The 20392-nt window shown below is 41.2% G+C and overlaps 2 protein-coding genes across 6 annotated transcripts in view; both read right to left on the bottom strand.

The window, feature by feature from the left end:
* The window catches only part of LOC106563393 (H/ACA ribonucleoprotein complex subunit DKC1), a 12267-nt gene extending 10946 nt beyond the window's left edge, over nucleotides 1–1321 (bottom strand). Inside the window, exons 1-2 of the mRNA XM_014128906.3 lie at nucleotides 1200–1321; nucleotides 91–149 (exon numbers count right to left, since the gene is read on the bottom strand). Coding sequence (XP_013984381.3) covers nucleotides 91–149; nucleotides 1200–1215 — 75 coding nt within the window. The 5' untranslated portion in view covers nucleotides 1216–1321. The remainder of the gene's footprint in view (nucleotides 1–90; nucleotides 150–1199) is intronic.
* Nucleotides 1322–1811: 490 nt separating this feature from the next.
* Nucleotides 1812–11838, bottom strand: LOC106563395 (trimethyllysine dioxygenase, mitochondrial). 5 transcript variants are annotated; one of them, XM_014128911.3, is made up of 9 exons: nucleotides 11695–11838; nucleotides 11495–11587; nucleotides 10962–11139; nucleotides 7646–8124; nucleotides 6675–6954; nucleotides 5737–5856; nucleotides 3157–3393; nucleotides 2689–2827; nucleotides 1812–2493 (listed from the first exon to the last, which is right to left on the bottom strand). In XM_014128911.3, the coding sequence occupies exons 4-9, from the start codon at nucleotides 7797–7799 to the stop codon at nucleotides 2362–2364; spliced, it is 1062 nt and encodes a 353-aa protein (XP_013984386.1). In that variant the 5' UTR covers nucleotides 7800–8124; nucleotides 10962–11139; nucleotides 11495–11587; nucleotides 11695–11838; the 3' UTR covers nucleotides 1812–2361. The 5 variants fall into 5 exon arrangements, with proteins under 5 accessions (XP_013984386.1, XP_013984384.1, XP_013984385.1 ...); XM_014128909.3 differs by having other exon boundaries at nucleotides 7646–7822; XM_014128910.3 differs by having other exon boundaries at nucleotides 7646–7822; nucleotides 10962–11136.
* Nucleotides 11839–20392: the final 8554 nt, after the last annotated feature.

Raw genomic sequence — 20392 nt, 5'->3', positions numbered from 1 at the left:
GTACACACACCTTCATACCATTTGAATCTAACAGTAAAAAAAGCTTGTAGTGAAACTGGTGCATCACAGTCAATTACTGTAAGGACTTACCCCAACGTCTTCAACAGCAACTGTCTTTTCCTTCTTCTTCTGCTTTTTCGCAGAGTTCACTTGAAAGGAAAAAACAAAGGGATAACATTACTAGCCAGCAACAAAGATGTTTTGTTCCCTGACGTCTCCATACCGGAGGATTCCCCCTCGTTTTCAACAGAAATGCATTGTCGAGAAGAAACTTGTACATACTGTATGCACTTCGTTGGACGATGTATACCCATGCACATCCTTGTAAATACCACTAAGAAAACTAAAGTCAATCGCAGAGTTGAGTTTACCCGGCTAATTGATAGATAGCTAATAACTGTCTCATCAGTATACCAAAACTCGATTTGGCAAAGTGCTCCCACGTGGCTGACATGACGGGCACGTGGTACTTTTGGTGGTGCTAAAAATGTGCCTTCACGGGTAAAATGTACCCAATTATGTACGGTGTCCGCAGTCACAGAAACGGGTATAACACATACAACTCAGATATTGCAAGTAAGCAAGTTAACTTAGTCGTTAATATGAATGAATTCGCAGTACCGTTTCAGACCTTGTGGCCACCATTCCTTCTGCGTCTGGATGAAATCTTTAGTTGCGTGTGATTAACAAAATGGCGTAACGTTAGCTCGCTAGGATCAAGTTCCGAGGCTGCCATTGGGCACGACTGTTACACAAAAGCATATACTTTGTTGATAGCTAGTTACGCCATTAGTTACTTGCCATGTAGCTGTGTACAGTAGCCAACTAACGTTATTTAGTAACTACGTTACCTAAGACGACAGTGGTTAAAGTTAGCTAGGCATCTTACATCAGAATTCAGCACGATTGCAATACCATGATCCGGGAGTATGCGCAGGTAACTTAAACTAGCTACATCAATTAATATACTGCTATAAGTGTAGCTAGTTTGATAACCACATGGTTTACGATGGGTCATGTGAAGTTAATGGGAACGTGGCCGCCTGTTTGATCATGCCTCAATGTTTGGTGCAATGCTGCTAGTAGTATTTAAAAATGTCCTAGTAAATAAACACATACAAACACCTAAAACTCCACAGCAGTTGTAGCTAGCTACTTTGAAATAAGATAGTACTGTTAAGACTGCAAGGGCTACTTACTTTGTACATCCGCCATCTTCGGTCTGCTGTGCAACTGACTTGGGGACAACGTGTGTGCTCAATGGGATCCCGGATAGCACGAAACGTGCACAGTGCGCATGACTTTTCAAGAAAAAGCCCTACCGCCTCACTAAGCCTCGCGATAGTTCATTCGAAGTCCAACCAAACGAGAAAAAGTAGATCGAACCGTAAGCGTCGCTCGAGCGGAGTTTCAACAAAGATGGTAGTATACGTAATTCTATGCGCTCGAGAGACAACATAAAACAAATGTTCTGTTAACATGCTACTTTATATATACATACACACACACAGGGTATATGCGTGACAACCAGACCAAATAACCCTAATCTGGGGCGCGTTCAGCAGGATAACTTCTGATAGCCTAATTCCATGTAGAGCAAACATGCCTCTCTGACATGTAGACTAAAGAATCACATCGGCTCTATTCATGGGTTTGCGATCGGCAATGTTCGAGAACATTTTGCCAAGTTAACATGGCTCTGTACTTTCCTTTTAATGCTGGATATGGTTTCAGAGATATGTATAACCAACTCCCTTTAAAAAAATATATTTTTTAAAATACAGTCACCCAATAGAAATCAGGAAAAGTGCTGAAAAAAAAAATAAATCACCCAATTTATTTCATTATGTAAACAAGGCAACATTTCCTAATACATTCATAAACAAATTACTAGCAAAAGTACTTCAGAAATACTAGAAACAAATCCCTAAAACAAAGGCAAAAATGTAGTTAAACACCTCAATATGTTAAGTTCCAGTTCAAAAGATGATTGTTGTGACAAGAGCATAATGCATGTCTACAAATCTTAAATCCCAAACAGATCAGTCCATTTTCTTGACTTCAACAAGTCTAACAATATCTCATGTAAAATATTTCTGGGTAGAGAATATTTTTAAAGTACAGTACAATTATTTTATGCCCATATTAGGAATGTCATTTAGTTATATAACTGCATTCATGCAGTGGAAATACTTGATTTCACTCAGTAAATGCTCATAATATAAAAACGATTTGATTGTACAAGACTTTTCGGTCTCCTTAAACATGTATGACTGATTGGGTGATGGTGCTTTTCTGCTTTCTCTAAAGGACTTTGGTGTTGGCTGGAAGGGTTGGAGACTCAGGGTGGCTCTTCTTCACTTAGGCCTGCAGACCCAAGGAGCGGGCAGTGTTCAGGACGTCGTCTCTGGTCAGGTAGCAGCCACACAGTTGCCGCAGGCCTGTGAAGGACTCCCGGCCATGCATGACACGCCAGTTATCAATGAAGAGAACCTTACAGAAAAAGAGGGCACATATGTTTTGTGTAACATTTTGTAAGACTTCACCCATCACCTGCAGCTTAATCCTGGTTTACAGTTAAGTGTGGGATGCCCCCCTCCCCCCTCTTATGTCAATATCTAACTCAACTGATCAAGTAGTGCTAAATCCTTTGTCTCTATCAATGAAAAGGCAACTATTATTCCTTACCTTTCCAGGCTTCAGTTTGACCCACAACTCATTCTCCGGCTTCCTCAGCTCTGTGGTCAACTCTCTGTGAGCCACATACCATCGCTTGACAATGTCATGGGGTATTGTGTTTATGACTGCACGGTCGTAGTTATTGTATCTGTAAGACAGGCGACCAAACAAGGTGATACCATATTAATACTCAATATTAGATCATATATTCATAACATTGATCTCAAAGGAGCTGGAATAACACAAGTTTTGCTGCGTATGAGCACCAGATCCTGAGCCTTCCACTAAGAACCTTCCAAAGTGTGTTAATTTGTATTGATGGGTGTATCATTTTTCAAACGCATACAACATTGTGAGTTAATAGGTAACCAAGACTGGTTAATGTAAGGTTGTACGGCCAATGACATTGGAAGATCTGTTTAAAGCAAGACATTCAGGGAGACATGCACATCTCAAATGACAACCGACTGGTCATACCGGATCATGTACACCTCATTGTTCCAGGGATACACGTTGAGCACAGGGCCAATGCCGATCATGTGGTTACGGTGGTCGCTGACATTTTCAATGTACTCGTGCTTGATAGGAACCCGAGCTAGCAGCTCAAAGTTCTCAGGCGTCTTCTGGAGCACTTTGTCAGCAGAATAGAATCCATCTACAAGTAGTGTTCTTCCTCCTGTTCCCTCATGCCTAAGGCAATGGAACACTTGGATCCTGCAAGTCAAAGTCAATGGCATCAAAGTAAGTCACATGTTATTATGAAATGCCCAGTAGGTGGCTATTGCCCTGTCATTTGATGGGAGGCCAAGGGAGAGCTTAGTTTCATGTTGTACTATAACTTCTTTTATCAAGATGTCTGTGGCATAGCAATGTGTGTCTGGCTTGTGTCCTATCATTTGAAGATATTCTCCGGTACTTTAGTATACTTTTTAGCTAGTAGTTCAGAAAGTAGCGCTCACATACCAAAAGTGGTCCCAGAAAATGGCATACCATATCACATAGGTGCACCACATTATTGTTCTCGCTCTGCTGTGTGTGTGCATGCGTCTTTCTAGCTGTCACTCAAATGGCGAAGGGCTAAAGCTCATTGGCTAGAACTCAAATCGCTAGTAGCTGGCCCACATGGGGGGAAAAGCAGGGGAAATAACTTCCAGAAAACAGTCCGTTTCAAACTAGGGATTTCGTGGCTAATTGAGTAGTAATGTATATATGTAATGTAATGTATTTATGAACTACACATTGACACATTCAGCCCAAAGTGGGAGGTTTAAAAAATATGTACAAGTCGCCACAGCTCTGGAGCATGTCTTTAAAAGGCCAATGCTGGATCTGTTGTTACAACTGTCAATTTTTGTAACATCACTGTAATAGCCTAACACAATAATCTATATACATACACTGCCTTCAGAAAGTATTCAGACCCTTTGACTTTTTCCAGGTTACAGCCTTATTTTAAAATTAATTAAATTGTCCCCCCATCAAGCTACACACAATACCCCATAATGACAAAGAAAAAACTCCTTTTTAGCACTGTTTCCTAGTTTATTGAAATTAAAAATACACATCACATTTACATAAGTATTCAGACCCTTTACTCAGTACGTTGTTGAAGCACCTTTACAAGCTTGGCACACCTGTATTTTGGGGAGTTTCTCCCATTTTTCTCTGCAGATCCTGTCAAGCTCTGTCACGTTGGATGGTGAGTGTTGCTGCACAGCTATTTTCAGGTCTCTCCAGAGATGTTCGATCGGGTTCAAGTCGGGGCTCTGGCTTGGCCACTCATGGATATTCAGAGATTTGTCCTGAAGCCATTCCTAAGTTGTCTTGGTTGTGTGCTTAGTGTCGTTGTCCTGTTGGAAGGTGAACCTTCGCCCCAGTCTGAGGTCCTGAGCAGGTTTTCATCAAGGATCTCTCTGTACTTTGCTCCGTTCACCTTTCCCTTGATCCTGACTAGTCTCACCATCCCTGAAAAACACCCCCACAGCATGATGCTGCCACCGCCATGCTTCACCATGGGGATGGTGCCAGGAATGCTTGGCATTCAGGCCAAAGAGTGGAATCTTGGTTTCATCAGACCAGAGAATCTTGTTTCTCATGGTCTGAGAGTCTTTAGGTGCCTTTTGGCAAACTCCAAGCGGGCTGTCATGTACCTTTTACTAAGGATTGGCTTCTGTCTGGCCACTCTACCATAAAGGTCTGATTGGTGGAGTGCTGCAGAGATGGTTGACCTTCTGGAAGGTTCTCCCATCTCCACAGAGGAACTCTAGAGCTCTGTCAGTGACCATTGGGTTTTTGGTCACCTCCCTGACCAAGGCCCTTCTCTTCCGATTGCTCAATTTGGCTGAGCGGCCAGCTCTGGGAAGAGTCTTGGTGGTTCCAAACTTCTTCCATTTAAGAATGATGGAGGCCACTGGTTTTGGGGACCTTCAATGCTGCAGAAGTGTTTTGTTACCCTTCCCCAGATCTGTGCCTCGACACAATCCTGTCTCTGAGCTCTATGGACAATTCCTTCTACCTCATGGCTTTGTTTTTGCTCTGACATGAACTGTCAACTGTGGGACCTTATATAGACAGGTGTGTGCCTTTCCAAATCATGTCCAATCAATTGAATTTACCACAGGTGGACTCCAATCAAGTTGTAGAAGCATCTTAAGGATTATCAATGGAAACAGGATGCACATGAGCTCAATTTTGAGTCTCATAGCAAAGGGTCTGAATACTTATGTAAATAAGGCCGTTTTTATTTTTAATACATTTGCAAAAATGCAAAAACCTATTTTCGCTTTGTCATTATGGGGTATTGTGTGTAGATTGCTGAGGATTTTAATTTATTTAATCCGTTTTAGAATAAGGCTGTAATGTAACAAAATGTGGAAAAAGTCAAGGCGTCTGAATACTTTCCGATGGCACTGTAGATGTCTAAAGTGTGTCTTTATCTGAGGAATCTCAACCTAACCAATATACAGATCAACATGTGTACTGACTTGCTACTTTGACCTGATCACTCCAATACAGTTAAAAAAATACCCATCCATGTGTGAACATCTAAATACATACCCACATGGCTCCTGGAAGTATGAGGTGTCTGTGTGACGGTCCAGGGCCAGTTTGGTGTAGGCAGTGTCTCCTCGGGAGAAATCCGATGTGAAGTTCCACATCTTGCCATACATAGTCTCCCTAGTAGGAAACAAGAATGAAAACACAAAGTAGAGTCAGCTGTTTCAAAAGTGATACCTAAAACATTATACAGTACAATAACAGTTCAAACAAGATTATAATGGCAACTGTGATCCAAATAGTGAGTGATATTTTGCTTCTTTGGGGTGTAAGGAGGAGGGCAATTACTTCTGATGACCAAATATCCTCACTGGACTAGAATAAGAAATTGTCCTCATCTGGCAACCATGAGCAATGCATTTCTTATAACACGCTGCTTCCTCCCTCCCTCCCTCCCTTCCCTTCACCCCAAAGTAGAGTCCAGTACAAAGAGGGATTAGTGCGCTTGCTCAGGCGTTTGAAACTTCAATCCACACCACCTGCAGAGTCCTTAATGAACAGACCTGGTGGATTAATGAGGACAAAGTACCTCTCTTTTCTCACTACACTGGCAGAGGAGACACTGTCAAAGTGCAACAATGACCATTCTTTTGACAATTCCACCCTCCATTCCAACTGCAGAGAAGTCTGTTGTGCATGTTAACTTGACAAACGTATCAAAGTTGATGTTAAGGAAACCAAAACTTTCTCTGTAGCACTGTTACTTTGCAAAACAAAGAGTGTAAACAAGCCAACCCTGATAAATATCAAGCTTATTTAATGCCCCCCAAAAATAGATATCTGGGGTGTTTGTTCTCATTCCTTATTAAATAATCCCCCACTCTAAAACCATGCATGTTTCGTATGCATTGTGGTGGGTGGTATGCCATTACCTTTAAGCCCCCTCAACCCCACTTCTCATTCCCTACCCCAGGCAATCACAGAGGGGCTTACTATACCTGATGAGGCTGACCCTCTGGGTAAGAGTCTCTGTGGCCTCAACAGTCGGCGGGACGCCCTCCACAAAAGCAATGCCGTACAGCAGAAAGCTCCCAAGGAACTTTTTCAGTTCATCATCACAGCTCATAAACTTGTCCCAGTTAGCAGAGGGCACCTTGGCACTGGTATAGATGTCGGAGTTCCAGATGATGCGTGGCTGCATGGCATTCTGCTTCTGTCCCTCATAGCTGTTCTGAGCAAGCCAGCTCAGGTTGTACCTTGTCACATGACCATCAGGCCCTGAGGTAGACAAAACAAAGACAATTCCATCTATTATACTGTTAAAAATAATGGATGAGTAACAATAGGTGCATAGATCACAGTTCTGCCATAAAGAAAATGGGATTGCGGTTCACCATTGAAAATGATCAAATGATAGGCTTAACTACTGGCATGGATTTAGAGTTCTTGACAACATCAAACTGACCTAGATTCAGTAGCTCACTGAAATGTTCAACCGATTGCACCTTGAGTAAGTGAGAATGGTTATAGTTTAACCAATGCCTTGTGAAAAGATGTACCATTGTACAAACATTTAATTCAAATAAAGCATATGGCAGCAATATCTGCAGTACATTACAACCTTTTTTCAAGAGTCAAAGGTCTCCCCGAAAGATGTTTGTTTTTAAGAAGATAACTATCTCAGGTTTGGCAGTGGAGAAGATAATTTTTAGGCAAGGCTACTCCATAAATGTGGGATTCCAACAGGGTCTAAAAGGGAAAAAAACAAGCTCAATTCTTCACTTTGGTTCCAAAGAAAACTGTTTCTCATGCCAAAATCAACATTTGGAGAATTTTAATTTTAATTTTTTTAAATCTACAACAAATCAAAACAAAGAAAGCCACCGACTGTATGTGATGTGAGACAAACTGGGTAGAGAATATTTTCCATCCCTCAGTTGGGAAAATAAATCTTCAAACCAAGACTTACATGTGAGGAAGATATTCTCATCATCCACCCTGGTGTTGGCAGGACGTATGTTTAGCTCCACATTTGCTGTATCCAGGTTCCTCTGGTTGGTCTTGCTGTTGAAGCAGGAGGCAGAGTGGCAATGATCCCGTAGCCACACATAGGCAAAGTGCATCACAAGCCCTCCATAGCTGAGCTCTGCCAAATCAAAATGTCAGATTTACAAGTACATATTAGCCTATAATGTAAAAACTGGCCAATTCAAGTGTGAAGTGCCAGTTCCAGACTAGGATTTAATATGTAAAATATACACAAACACACAAAGATACATTATGATGTCATAGCTTATAGGAGGGTATATTAAAAACAAGAAAAGGAACAGGACGGCTGTTGGTATCTGGCATTGTGGGTCCTGCATGAAGACTGTTGCTGTAGGCGCCTGGACATACAACACGACGTCTGCAGTCACAGTGAAGTCGGCCATCAGGAGACTGAAGGAGCTGAAAGACCAGTAGACTGTTACTGGAGGATCAGACTGTCACTGTTGTCTACAGTTTGACCTGGACACTGTGTCGAACATCTACCACAATAAAAAGCAGTCTAGAGCGAGAGAAAAAAAAATGTAAATAAAAAAAGAACAAAAGAAACATTCCTCATTGAGACCTGCTGAGGCAAGAGTGCCCAAGTGGTCCATCCAATAAGTCATTTTTCCCCATCTCCTCCCTCATTGTGGTTGCGAATGGAGCTCTTATACTCACAAATCCTTGTCTTAAGTTCACGTTTGGTCTTTCTTATCCACATAATACAAATTCACAGGAACACTTAAGGAGATGCACAACATATTTTGTTTTACAGGTTATTCTACCAAACCTTTATCCGCTCACCCGAGTGGGGATGGATTAGAGAGTTCCCGCTGATCATGGCATAACAGTGAATGCAGTTGTGACAAGGGAAATTGCCATCAGAAATGATAGACATGAAATGTGATGCTTTTTTCATAGGTCAATCATTCTCTTATCTTCATCATTGTAATGACATGTTTGAATAATACAGGACTAGAATAAGATGAAGACGGCTTTTGCTTCTGTTTATGAAGATTGAATGGTTATGGGTCTGTAAATAACTGCTATAGCCATCGCACATTCTCCCCACTGGTCAAAAACTGGATGAATCAATGTTGTTTCCATGTAATTTCAACCAAAAAAATATATATATGTGATGACATTGAATCAATGTGGAAAACTGATTGGATTTGCAAAAAGTAATCAACGTCACGGCATGATGTTTTTATTTTACCCAACTTTTAACCTAAATCCAATGAAACTGACATGTTTTGTTGATTTCATGTTAGTTGACTACTCAACCAAATGTAAATCAAAACTAGACATTGAACTGATGTCTGTGCCCAGTGGGTCTCTTCTTTCAAAAACTCAGTTCCTTTGGCTGCTGTATTTAAACATTCAAATTGACTATTACAGGGTTCCCCAACTGGCGGCCCTAATTTGGCCCACGGTTGGTTTTATTTGGCCCCCCAAGAGTGTGCAAAGCTGTCAAGGCAAAGGGTGGCTACTTTGAAAAATCTCAAATATATTTTGATTTGTTTAAAACTTATTTGGTTAATACATGATTCCATATGTGTTATTCTATAGTTTTGATGTCTTCAATATTATTCTACAATGTAGAAAATAGTCAAAATAAAGAAGAACCATTGAATGAGTAGGTGTGTCCAAACTTTTGACTGGTACTGTACATATATTTTTTTAATATAAAAAACATTTGGGACATAAGACTGTAAAAACAAGAAATCAGCTATAAGTGTTTTTAATTTAGGAAACCTGTTCAAGTATTCCCACTGATGGGTTCTGACTTAAAAATATGAAATATCCTTATTCATGTCACTGAGGGAGCGAGGGGAATGTAGAATATTCACATTCTGTCAGAACTTGTTTTTGTTAGACAACAGGTATTCTATTGGAAGGAGAAGGGCCACAGTCTGGTACAAGTCAACAGGACAGCAGAATTTGGGCTGAGTTCGGGTCAAATGAATTGAGACAGAACATGCATCACTAAAGTCCTGTCTAGCAACAGAGGTGCATTGGCTGTTCAGATGTGTAAGGAAGAGACTCAGTATAGAAGGAAGGGTTATACCAGTGCTTGTGTGAATATGTCTTTTCAGCTGTCTGACCCATTGGGTGAATAAACTTGGTTTGAGCGTTTCATAGTTGTCGGTCAGTTTTTACCCTGTTATTTAGAACGTAACACCACGCATAACAGAGATGTCATTGTACACAAATGTAAGCAAGGTTTGAAATGATGTTTTAGTAAAATATATCTGTTTGGGCTTCTTGAGGTCAATTTACAGTCTACAAATTATTTGTAATCATGTTTCGGTCCCCGACAATCCGCTCAAGAAAAAAATATCGTCCCACGGCTGAATCCAGTTGCTGATCCCTGCCTGGTCTATTAGTATAATAAATTCCTGCCCCCCACCACCCAAAAAAATTCAACAATCTATTCTAGTCTAGCATTCAGAGGCGGCAGGTAGCCTAGTGATTAGAGCGTCGGGCCAGTAACTGAAAGGTTGCTGGATCGAATCCCGGCGCTGACAAGGTAAAAATCTGTCGTTCTGCCCCTGAACAAGGCAGTTAACCCACTGTTCCCTCGTAGGTCGTCATTGTAAATAAGAATTTGTTCTTAACTTCTTCTTAACCTTTAAATAAAAGGTTAAATAAAAAAAAGCTTTTCCTGGGACTCCACAAGCGGAAAGAGGCCAGCTGAGAGTAAGTGTGTAATGCGCAAAAGTGAAGACAGAGGCGAAGTTACATGCTTATGAATATTACCATATACATTTTAGTCATCTAGCAGACACTCTTATCCAGAGCAATTTACAGGAGCAATTAGGGTTAGGTTAGGACATATGCAATTATTATTATTATTATTATTATTATTATTATTATTATTATTATTATTAGTGCCTTGCAGAAGTATTCATTCAGACACCTTGGACTTCTTCACATTTTATTGTGTTACAAAATGGGATTAAAACAGATAAATTCTATTTTTTGTCCACAATTTACAAAATACTCTGTCAAAGTGGATGAAAAATTATATATTTTTTATAAATAAAAAAATCTGAACTAAAATAGCAATTGCTATTAGTCCAGCAGTCAAGTATTGAACTTCAAGCACAGATTCAACTACAAAGACCAGTGAGCTTTTCAAAAGCCTCAAAGAAGGGCAGACACATATGGAGCTGTATTCAAAAACAGACTGTCTAGAGCAAATAAAATGTTAATTTAGAGTTTGGTAAAGGGCTGATACAACTAGTCATACTTACCAAGGCATTCTTCCTGAAGCTGCCAGTGACAACTCGTCGTTTGTGGAGCAGTATGCTGCCAATGTCTCACTTCATTCTGGGTTCGTATGAATCCAGAGACCAAAGGAGCCGGTGCTTTCGATATGGGTTGCAAATAGCCATTTAAACGGCAAAACATCCGAGCCAAAGACATTGTCTGCTAATGGAAAATAAATGTAGATGGAACACTGTTCATGGACAGATTTAGAACACAACTATACATTTTTACATTTTAGTCATTTAGCAGACGCTCTTATCCAGAGCGACTTACAGTAGTGAATGCATACATGTCATACATTTTTTTTCTTCCGTACTGGTCCCCCGTGGGAATCGAACCCACAACCCTGGCGTTGCAAACACCATGCTCTACCAACTGAGCCAGTTGGTAGAGTTATTTGATCGAGTCTGACATTGACTCCCGCACAAATGATAATTTCCCCCATCTTATTTCCCCATCTTAATTGCTGCGATTAATAACAAATCAGCTTATGTTGATCTGATCATGCAATACTCACACAACGGAGCTCGTGTGGATTCCAGTCAGTCGTGTAGCTAGCAGCACTAATTACTGTGACCTGGAATTAAGACTTCTTGGACCTTCGATGAAGCTACATTGACAATCGATGAGATAGATTATTAAGCAAGTTAGTTTTTTCCAAGTCGTTTATATACTTTGGGGGCTAGCATTACAGGATAGTAAACTTTGGACACGTACCTTGCTAACGTTGACGCTAAGAACCGCTAGTTAGCAACTACAAAAGAGGTACAGTAGCTATCAGCATAGAGGAAGAAGCGATGCGAGAGGATCCACCCTTCTTCTTCTTCTTCTTCTTCTTCTTCTTCTTCGACATAATTGCGGTCCGCAAACCAACGTTAAAGGTATATGCCGCCACCTACTGTGCTGGAGTGTGTGGTCAATCACGGTTTACAACATTCCTAAATCCTCCTACCTAACTCAGTACTCCTGAGAAAATAAAAAGAGCCCCACTAACTTTTAAGACCCTCCACCATCCCCCAAATCCCTTCCAACCCCCCCAACCAACCTCAATGACCCTACACTTCAATATTTCCCTCTCTTCAACATACTTACAACAATATAACAACACATGATCCCCTGTTTCATCGACCATGCACTCTCGACACAAACCATTCACATGCTTGCCAATCAAATGTAATGAAGAATTCAATGTACAATGTCCTAAGCGGAATTGAGAGAATGGGTGTAGTAGTGGCATATTACATAATTTATGCAGCAGCATACAATACATTTTTGGACTCACCTTGGCGGCAGTCCTTCGTGGGCAAATTTTGTCATCAAAGTCTGCCATTCTCTGGATTTATGGTGCTTTCAAGACAACTGGGAACTCAAAACGTATTTTCCCAGTCCTAGCTCATTTTTCCCGAGTTCCCAGTTGTCTTGAACTCACTAAAGTCAGATTTTGCAGTTCTGAGTTAACAGTTGTTTGGAGTACGTCACAAATCATGCTTCATTGACACCATGGCCAATGTTGAATGTTTATAATTTTAAACTAGGAAAAGAGACCCTTAATCTTAGACTTGGGACCACACAACCACTCCACTGAATAGCAGGCTAATGATTGCTTTGCAATGCTTGCACTTAGACACTGATTCCTTCCAAACCACTCATTGTTGAATTTGCGATTTCCAACTTGTTGTGTAATGTTTATGTCCAATGGCCGATGAGCACCGATACGTTTTATCTATAATTTCTCTTCATTATTTCTCTTCATATGACAAGGATTAAAAAGGATTTGTCAGTAGATTGTCGACTTGATTCATGATGATGACTACTAGCTAAGATTTAGAAAGTATGATGTTGACATGATCAGTCCAATCAAAGCTTCTGTAGATATAAAGTGATTTGGCATCATTTTATTTGTGGCCAATGATCTTGAGCCTTCTTGGATGGGCACTTCTAATGTAACTCTATGGCAGCACCCAAGGGGCTAGAATTTCCGAGCTCTACCCTTAGACTTGGCGTTGACGTAGTGTCCCCATGAGTGACAGAACACTGAGCTAATCACGGTGCAACGCTCCGTATTTTCTGCTGGCTTGTACCACCACCACAGAAAGCACTGAGCTAGGCTGAAACACCTGCATTTTGGGGCTGCCTTACTCAAGAAAACAAAAAAGAGACCATATTTGTGTGCAGCTTTATTAACTCTATGATATATATTTTTTACATTGTTTGCAAACTGATATGTGACATGTATTAATGCCAAAATAACATGCAAAATGGGCTCAAAACTGCCCTGAATGACGGGTCGCCACTGGTAATTGTCAACCAGTTTCCCTATATCACTGACTTCTGACCAATCTTTCCTTTTCTCTACCAAGGTTAGATCAACAACAGGATCTGGGAGTAACTATGGAGGAACATCCTCTATCACCACAGAAGGGCCAACCTCCAACTCCCTCAAACCACTCTCATCAGCAAACTTTCCAACTGTCCAACCAAAGCCACTGCCTTGTCTACTAGTATATTCCCAACAGTCACCTAGAACAGTAGCAGTGGGATGCTCAACCTCACATCCTTTCAACCTAACCCAATAAGCTAATTACACATTTTTAAGCCGTATATCCAAAGGCATCTCACCTGCTTCCACTAGTAAGGCACATACATATGTTGATTTAAATGCACCAATACATAGCTTTAAAGCTATATACTGGATTCTGTCCAGCTTCTGAAACTAAGTCTTTGCCGCTGTTCCTTAAACTATACACCCGTAATCAATTGTTGTCCTGATCAGAGCTCTATAAATATCCATCAACGATTGTCTGTCAGCACCCCATTCATAACCGGAGACTGAGCGCATAAGATTCACCACGTTCTTACACTTTGTTTCAACATTTATGACATGATCTTTCCATGTATATCACTCATTGAACCATAGACCCAAATATTTGTACTTCGAAACCCTCCCCATAGACTGTCCAAACAGAAACAACTGTATATTATCAGCAACTTTCATCTTCAAGAAGAATATACAGCAAGACTTCGCCACAGACAATTTAAAACTCCAGTCAATCGACCATCTTTCAACATCCACTGTAGCTTGTTGAATAGATTTGATCACACAAGAGACATTCCTTCCCCTCTTCCAAATAGCTCCATCATCAGCATATAGGGAAGCCCCAATACCCCTGCCTATATTTGAAAACACATTGTTTATCATAATTTTGAACAAAATATGACTGATAGCACTGCCTTGAGGAACACAATTGTCAACTCCATAGTCATCAGAAAAAATGGATCCGATTTTAACTCAAAAAGAGCGATTAAATGAGAATGCCAAAACCCAGTTATATAATCTCCCACCAATACCAAGTCTTTCCATCTTAATCAGTAGGCCTTCTCTCCACATAGTGTCATAGGCCTTTTAAATGTAAAAAAAGACAGTAGCCATCACTTTTTTCATGAACAAAGTTTGTTTAACTTCATTGCTCACCTTTACTAATGCATCCAAAGTAGATCTACCTTTACGGAATCCACTTTGACATTGACTCAATAAACCTCTATGCTCCAGGAAATATGACAATCTATTGACTATCATCTTTTCCATCAGTTTACACAAGTTAGAGGTCAGTGCTATTGGTCTATAACTATCCGCACATGAAGGGTTCTTACCAGGCTTTACACAAGGTAATATTACTGCACGTTTCCAACCAGAAGGTATAACCCCTCACTCCGAATCTTAATAAATAATCCCAGGAGAACAAGCATGACCTCATCAGGTAAATGCTTAAACATTACAGCACAACTGATCACAAAATGGAGCTGTATCTCCAAAGCCTATTAAGGCTGAACGCATCTCATTTTGGTAAAAACAGCATCCAAAGAAGAGTCAACAGTAGCACCATATCTCTCTAGAGCCCAATTCTCCTGATATTTCATCAAACATCGCTTCAGATAGTTGACAACAAGGGTTGTAAAAATTGTGTAACTTAATATTACTACCTGCACTGTAGATTTCCACCATCACACATTCATATTCAGATGGGGCAATTATATTACGATATACAAGACCTTCTCTTATGAACGTGGCACAACCACCACCCTGTCCAATTGATCTATCAGATCTGATTGAACAATAACCTGGAATAATAAAATCAAGATGTGGTCTAAGTCATGTTTCTTGAACACATATCACATTAGGTTGGATCTCTAAATCTATTACATATTTCTTAAAACTCCTGACCGTTAGCAATAAGGCTTCTGGCATTCCACTGAAGGATAACAAAAACTCTTATTAACATCATACTGAGACATTCCATCATTAGTATTATTAGAAGTCAACATATCAACAATCATGGCGACAGTAACATCTGTTACTTCCACAGTGATCTTTAACTTGGCGGGTCTGATAACCTTTCCAATGAAGGCTATTGAAGTCAATCTGATGAACTATTAAGGTGTCCTTTGAAACGACACATTTGTGAGAGCAAGAATTCTGAACAGGTCTCGTATCCGTGTCTGGACCAACATAAGCAACATTTCCTACAGTAGCTCCCCTTATTCCAGGACTGACCCTATTGTCTCCCTCATTCTGCCTAATAGTTCCACCAATCTGCCTTGCAGCCTCTGCATAAGAGACATTATGAGTGATTTTATATTTTGGGCCTCTCTAGCTTCTTTCTGCACCTGGCATCCACCAAATGCTAAACTGTGTCCCCCCCACAATTACAACATTTAACCTTAACATTGTTCCCACATTCACCATAATCATGTTCCCCTCCACACTTTGCACATCTTTTCTTTCCTTTGCACAGAGCCGCTACATGTCCCATTATTTGTCATTTAAAGCACCTTAGTGGAGGTGGGACAAACTCTCTTAACAGTGAAAGCCTATCTGTACTTTCTTAGGTACAACCTTCTCAAACATTAATAATACTGACAAGCTTTCACTTCTAATATCAAATCAAATAGTATTTGTCACATGCGCTGAATACAACAGCTGGAGACCTTACAATGAAGTGCTTACTTAAAAGCCCTTAACCAACAATGCTTAAGAGGTTTTAAGAAACAATAAGTGTTAAGTAAAAAAATAGATAAGTAAAAAATAGAAAATAAAAGTAACAAATAATTAAACAGCAGCAGTAAAATAACTATAGCGAGGCTATATACAGGGGGTAGCGATACAGAGTCATTGTGCGGGAGCACCGGTTAGTCAGGTAATTGAGTTAATATGTACATGTAGGTAGAGTTAAAGTGACTATGCATAGATAATAAACAGAGAGTAGCAGCGTAAAAGAGGGCTCTGGGAATCCCTTTGATTAGCTGTTCAGGAGTCTTATGGCTTGGGGGTAGAAGCTGTTTAGAAGCCTCTTGGACCTAGACTTGGTGCTCCGGTACCGCTTGCCGTGCGGTAGCAGAGAGAACAGTCTATGACTAGGGTGGCTGGAGTCTTTGACAATTTTTAGGGCCTTCCTCTGACACCACCTGGTATAGAGGTCCTGGATGGCAGGGAGCTTGGCCTCAGTGATGTACTGGGCCATACGCACTACCCTCTGTAGTGCCTTGCGTTCGGAGGCCGCGCAGTTACCATACCAGGCATTGATACAACCAGTCTGGATGCTCTCGATGGTGCAGCTGTAGAACCTTTTGAGGATCTGAGGGCCCATGACGAATATTTTCAGTCTCCTGAGGGGGAATAGGTTTTGTCGTGCCCTCTTCACGACTGTCTTTTTGTGTTTAGACCATGATAGTTTGTTGGTGATGTGGACACCAAGGAACTTGAAGCTCTCAACCTGCTCCACTACAGCCCCGTCGATGAGAATAGAAGCGTGCTCGGTCCTCCTTTTCCTGTAGTCCACAATCATCTCCTTTGTCTCGATCACGTTGAGGGAGAGGTTGTTGTCCTGGCACCACATGGCCAGGTCTCTGACCTCCTCCTTATAGGCTGTCTCATCGTCATCGGTGATCAGGCCTACCACTGTTGTGTCATCAGCAAACTTAATGATGGTATTGGAGTCGTGCCTGGCCGTGCTGTCATGAATGAACAGGGTGTACAGGAGGGGACTGAGCACGCACCCCTGAGGGGCCCCTGTGTTGAGGATCAGCATGGCAGATGTGTTGTTACCTACCCTTACCACCTGGGGGCGGCCCGTCAGGAAGTCCAAGATCCAGTTGCAGAGGGAGGGGTTTAGTCCCAGGGTCCTTAGCTTAATGATTAGCTTTGAGGGCACTATGGTGTTGAACACTGAGCTGTAGTCAATGAATAGCATTCTCACATAGGTGTTCCTGTTGTCCAGGTGGGAAAGGGCAGTGCTGAGTGCAATAGATATTGCATCATCTGTGGATCTGTTGGGGCGGTATGCAAATTGGAGTGGGTCTCTGCCCCTCTTTCATTCTGAACAGCCTTTTGGCTTCAACCACTATAGCCCCTCTACATTTTATTTTATATAATCTATGGACATAGATAGTAGAACCCCAGAAATGACCCCCCTCAACTTAGCCGAAGCTCCAGGGACATGACTTGTGATTTTTTTCCCATTGAGAGTTTTCATGTTCAGAATCTTCCTCTTTCTTAACGGCATTGGTGTGGGGTGTAGATGAGACCCGTGGTCGCATCAAACACGATTACAACTTTCCACTCCGACACATCATTACTTTGTTTTTCACTACCTTCACGTCCTCAACACTAGAAGTGCCACTGCTGTCAGCAGCGCTTATAGCAGGGCCATTCTTTTTCCTTTTCCTTTACACCACAGACCATCCAGGTCCATGACTTTCGTCACCCCCACCCATACCATCAGAACTATCATCCATGTCGACCACAGTCTAGCACTGCTGTTGCTAAAACCGCCTACCACAATATAGAACAATGGATTATATTTCGCTTCCTTGTTTGAAGTCGAACCTCGCGTGTCCAGGTTTTCTGTTACAGACTTTTGAGTTTGTATTTGTATTTATTATGGATCCCCAGTGGCAGCAGCTACTCTTCCTGTGGTCCAGGAAAATTAAGGCAATTAATACAATTTTAAAACATTACAATATATTCACAGATTTTACAACACACTGTGTGCCCTCAGGCCCCTACTCCACCACATATCTAAAGTAATAAATCCATGTGTATGTATAGTGCGTATGTTATTGTGTGTGTGTGTAAGCATGCGTTGTCACTCTGGCCGAGAAAAACGTCCACTCCAGTCAAAATCGGCCCACTCGGGAATATACAGCGATAAACAGACAACCTGCCTTCCCGCCTTTGGGACAACGACTCCCATTTATAGGGAGGAGACAAGATCATCTCGTCATTATATGCAGTATCTCTGCTATCAGTCAAAACATTCCCTAGTAATTTCTTCTGTCTCCCTCTGGTATACTACACTGGCATAATCCAGTTTTGGTCCAGGTTCTGAAATGTTTATTACTTAAATGTATTTGAGGCAGGGCTGATATTACAAGGAAAATGAAAAACTATTCTTGAATTTCTTAAACACTTCAGAACTGCGCCTCTAGGTTTCCACTAGTTACCACAGCCACAAAGTCAAAATTGGATATATCGTAAAAATTGATCAAAACACAAATTCGATTTTTGGTCTTAATTTAAGGTTAGGGTTAGGTATAAGGTTAGGTTAAAATCCCATTTTGTAGAAATAGGCGGGGTTTATGCAGTGGCGGTTCTAGGCCATTTCAACTGGGGGGGCCAAGCTGGGGCCAGTTGTACTGTTAGAGGGGCCAGTTACATTAGACGTTATTGTTGTCATATCGTTTTCTTCACTGCATTGGAGGTATTAGCAGGCAAAAGACCATGTTCATAATCATTAGTGTTCCGCATTGCCATAATAACTGATGTAAAAAAAGAACGATAGCAAAAATGTGTTATGTAAAAATGATTTACTACTCTACATTTAGGGGGGCCACAAGGGGGTCCAAAATTGTTGTCACAGGGGCACTGCCCCCCCCCCCCCCCAGAATCGCCCCTGGGTTTATGACTTCTGGCTGTGACCCCTCTAATTAGATTAGCATTACTTGGGGCCAACCGAGTGGCGCAGTGGTCTCAGGCACTGCATCGCAGTGCTAGCTGTGCCACGAGAGATTCGGGTTTCGAGTCCAGGCTCTGTCGCAACCAGCAGCGTCGTCGGGGTTAGGGGAGGGTTTGGCCGGCAGGGATGTCCTTGGCCCATCACGCAGTGCCCGCTGACCAGTACGGTGTTTCCTCCGACACATTTGTGCGGCTGGCTTCTGGATTAAGTGTGGCTTGGTTGGGTTGTGTTTCGGAGGACGCACGGCTCTCGACCTTCACCTCTCCGGAGTCCGTACAGGAGTTGCAGCGATAAGACAAGACTGTAACTACCAATTGGGGAGAAAAATGAGTAAAATATGTATAATAGCATTACTTGTCGAATACATTGCACGTTTTCACTCTACTATAGGCCTAATGGTAAACAAATGATCTCCGAAAATAGTCTTAATTGAATAGTGGGTGAGTGAGGGTAGCATATGTTGTAGCCATCATTCTCATTGACGGTTTCCCACAGGTATGAAGCGCGCACTATAGAACACAAGGCCAAAATCAGGCTTATTGAGCTATTTTTCATCAATATGTAACATAGAAACCGTTATTGTCCTATATCCTATTGTCTCACACAACAAACACTTGGTTTGCCCAAGAAAGATATACAATATAAATGTTTAAGTGCCCTACAATAGAACTTTGCAAATGAGGGAGGTGCCAGAGGTACTCAGTATTTTAGGGGACTGCAATTAACTGACTTATATTATCTCATATATCAAAACATATAAGATCTCCTAAGCCTGTGTTAACATCATACCTTAGACACTATTCTTTCCCAGTAGGAATGGCTGAACAAACAGTTTTTTAGGACCACTAAACTGTCAAACTGTATAGAGGATACAATATTGGAATGTTTGTATGGTAAGACTGAAGCACCCGACTGCAGACTAATGTCGAGGAGTGAAATCGGGGGAGGTGCATATGATACAGCCGAAAATCGGACACTGACTTGTTTTTCCAACAGCAAGGCTCAGTGCTGCCATTGTTGATACACGTTTTTCTTAGTAATGTCATAATCAACATGTCTCCAACCCCCATATCACACACTCCCAAACTGTAAATATATTGTGCCCTGTAATTATTGGGACAGTGAAGCATTTCTTCTTTTTGCTCTATACTTCAAACGTTTTGGTTTGAAATCAAACAATCACTATGGGGTTAAAGAGAAGACCATCAGCTTTAATGTGGGGGTATTTCCATCCATATTGGGTGAACCGTTTAGAAATAACACCACTTTTTGTACATAGTCACGCCATTTTAGGGGAGCAAAAATATTGTGACAAATTCACATATGTGTTTCAGTAAAGTAGTAAAAAGTAAAGTATTTGTTCCCATATTCATAGCATGCAATGACTACATCAAGCTTGTGAC

This window comes from Salmo salar, chromosome 11 (assembly GCF_965601325.2).
Source record: "Salmo salar chromosome 11, fSalSal1, whole genome shotgun sequence".
NCBI lineage: Eukaryota > Metazoa > Chordata > Actinopteri > Salmoniformes > Salmonidae > Salmo > Salmo salar.
The sequence above is the reverse complement of the archived record's forward strand: the minus strand, read 5'-3'. Positions and strand labels throughout refer to the sequence as shown.

What these genes read in the sequence shown, in the direction of transcription:
- LOC106563395 (XM_014128909.3), bottom strand. Translation starts at nt 11,133, where the DNA reads ATGTCTTTGGCTCGGATGTTTTGCCGTTTAAATGGCTATTTGCAACCC. An exon ending in TGAGAATATCTTCCTCACAT is followed by an intron (nt 6,955 to 7,645) that starts GTAAGTCTTGGT and finishes TGTCTACCTCAG; the next exon opens with GGCCTGATGGTCATGTGACA. An exon ending in TCAAACTGAAGCCTGGAAAG is followed by an intron (nt 2,494 to 2,688) that starts GTAAGGAATAAT and finishes TTTTTCTGTAAG; the next exon opens with GTTCTCTTCATTGATAACTG.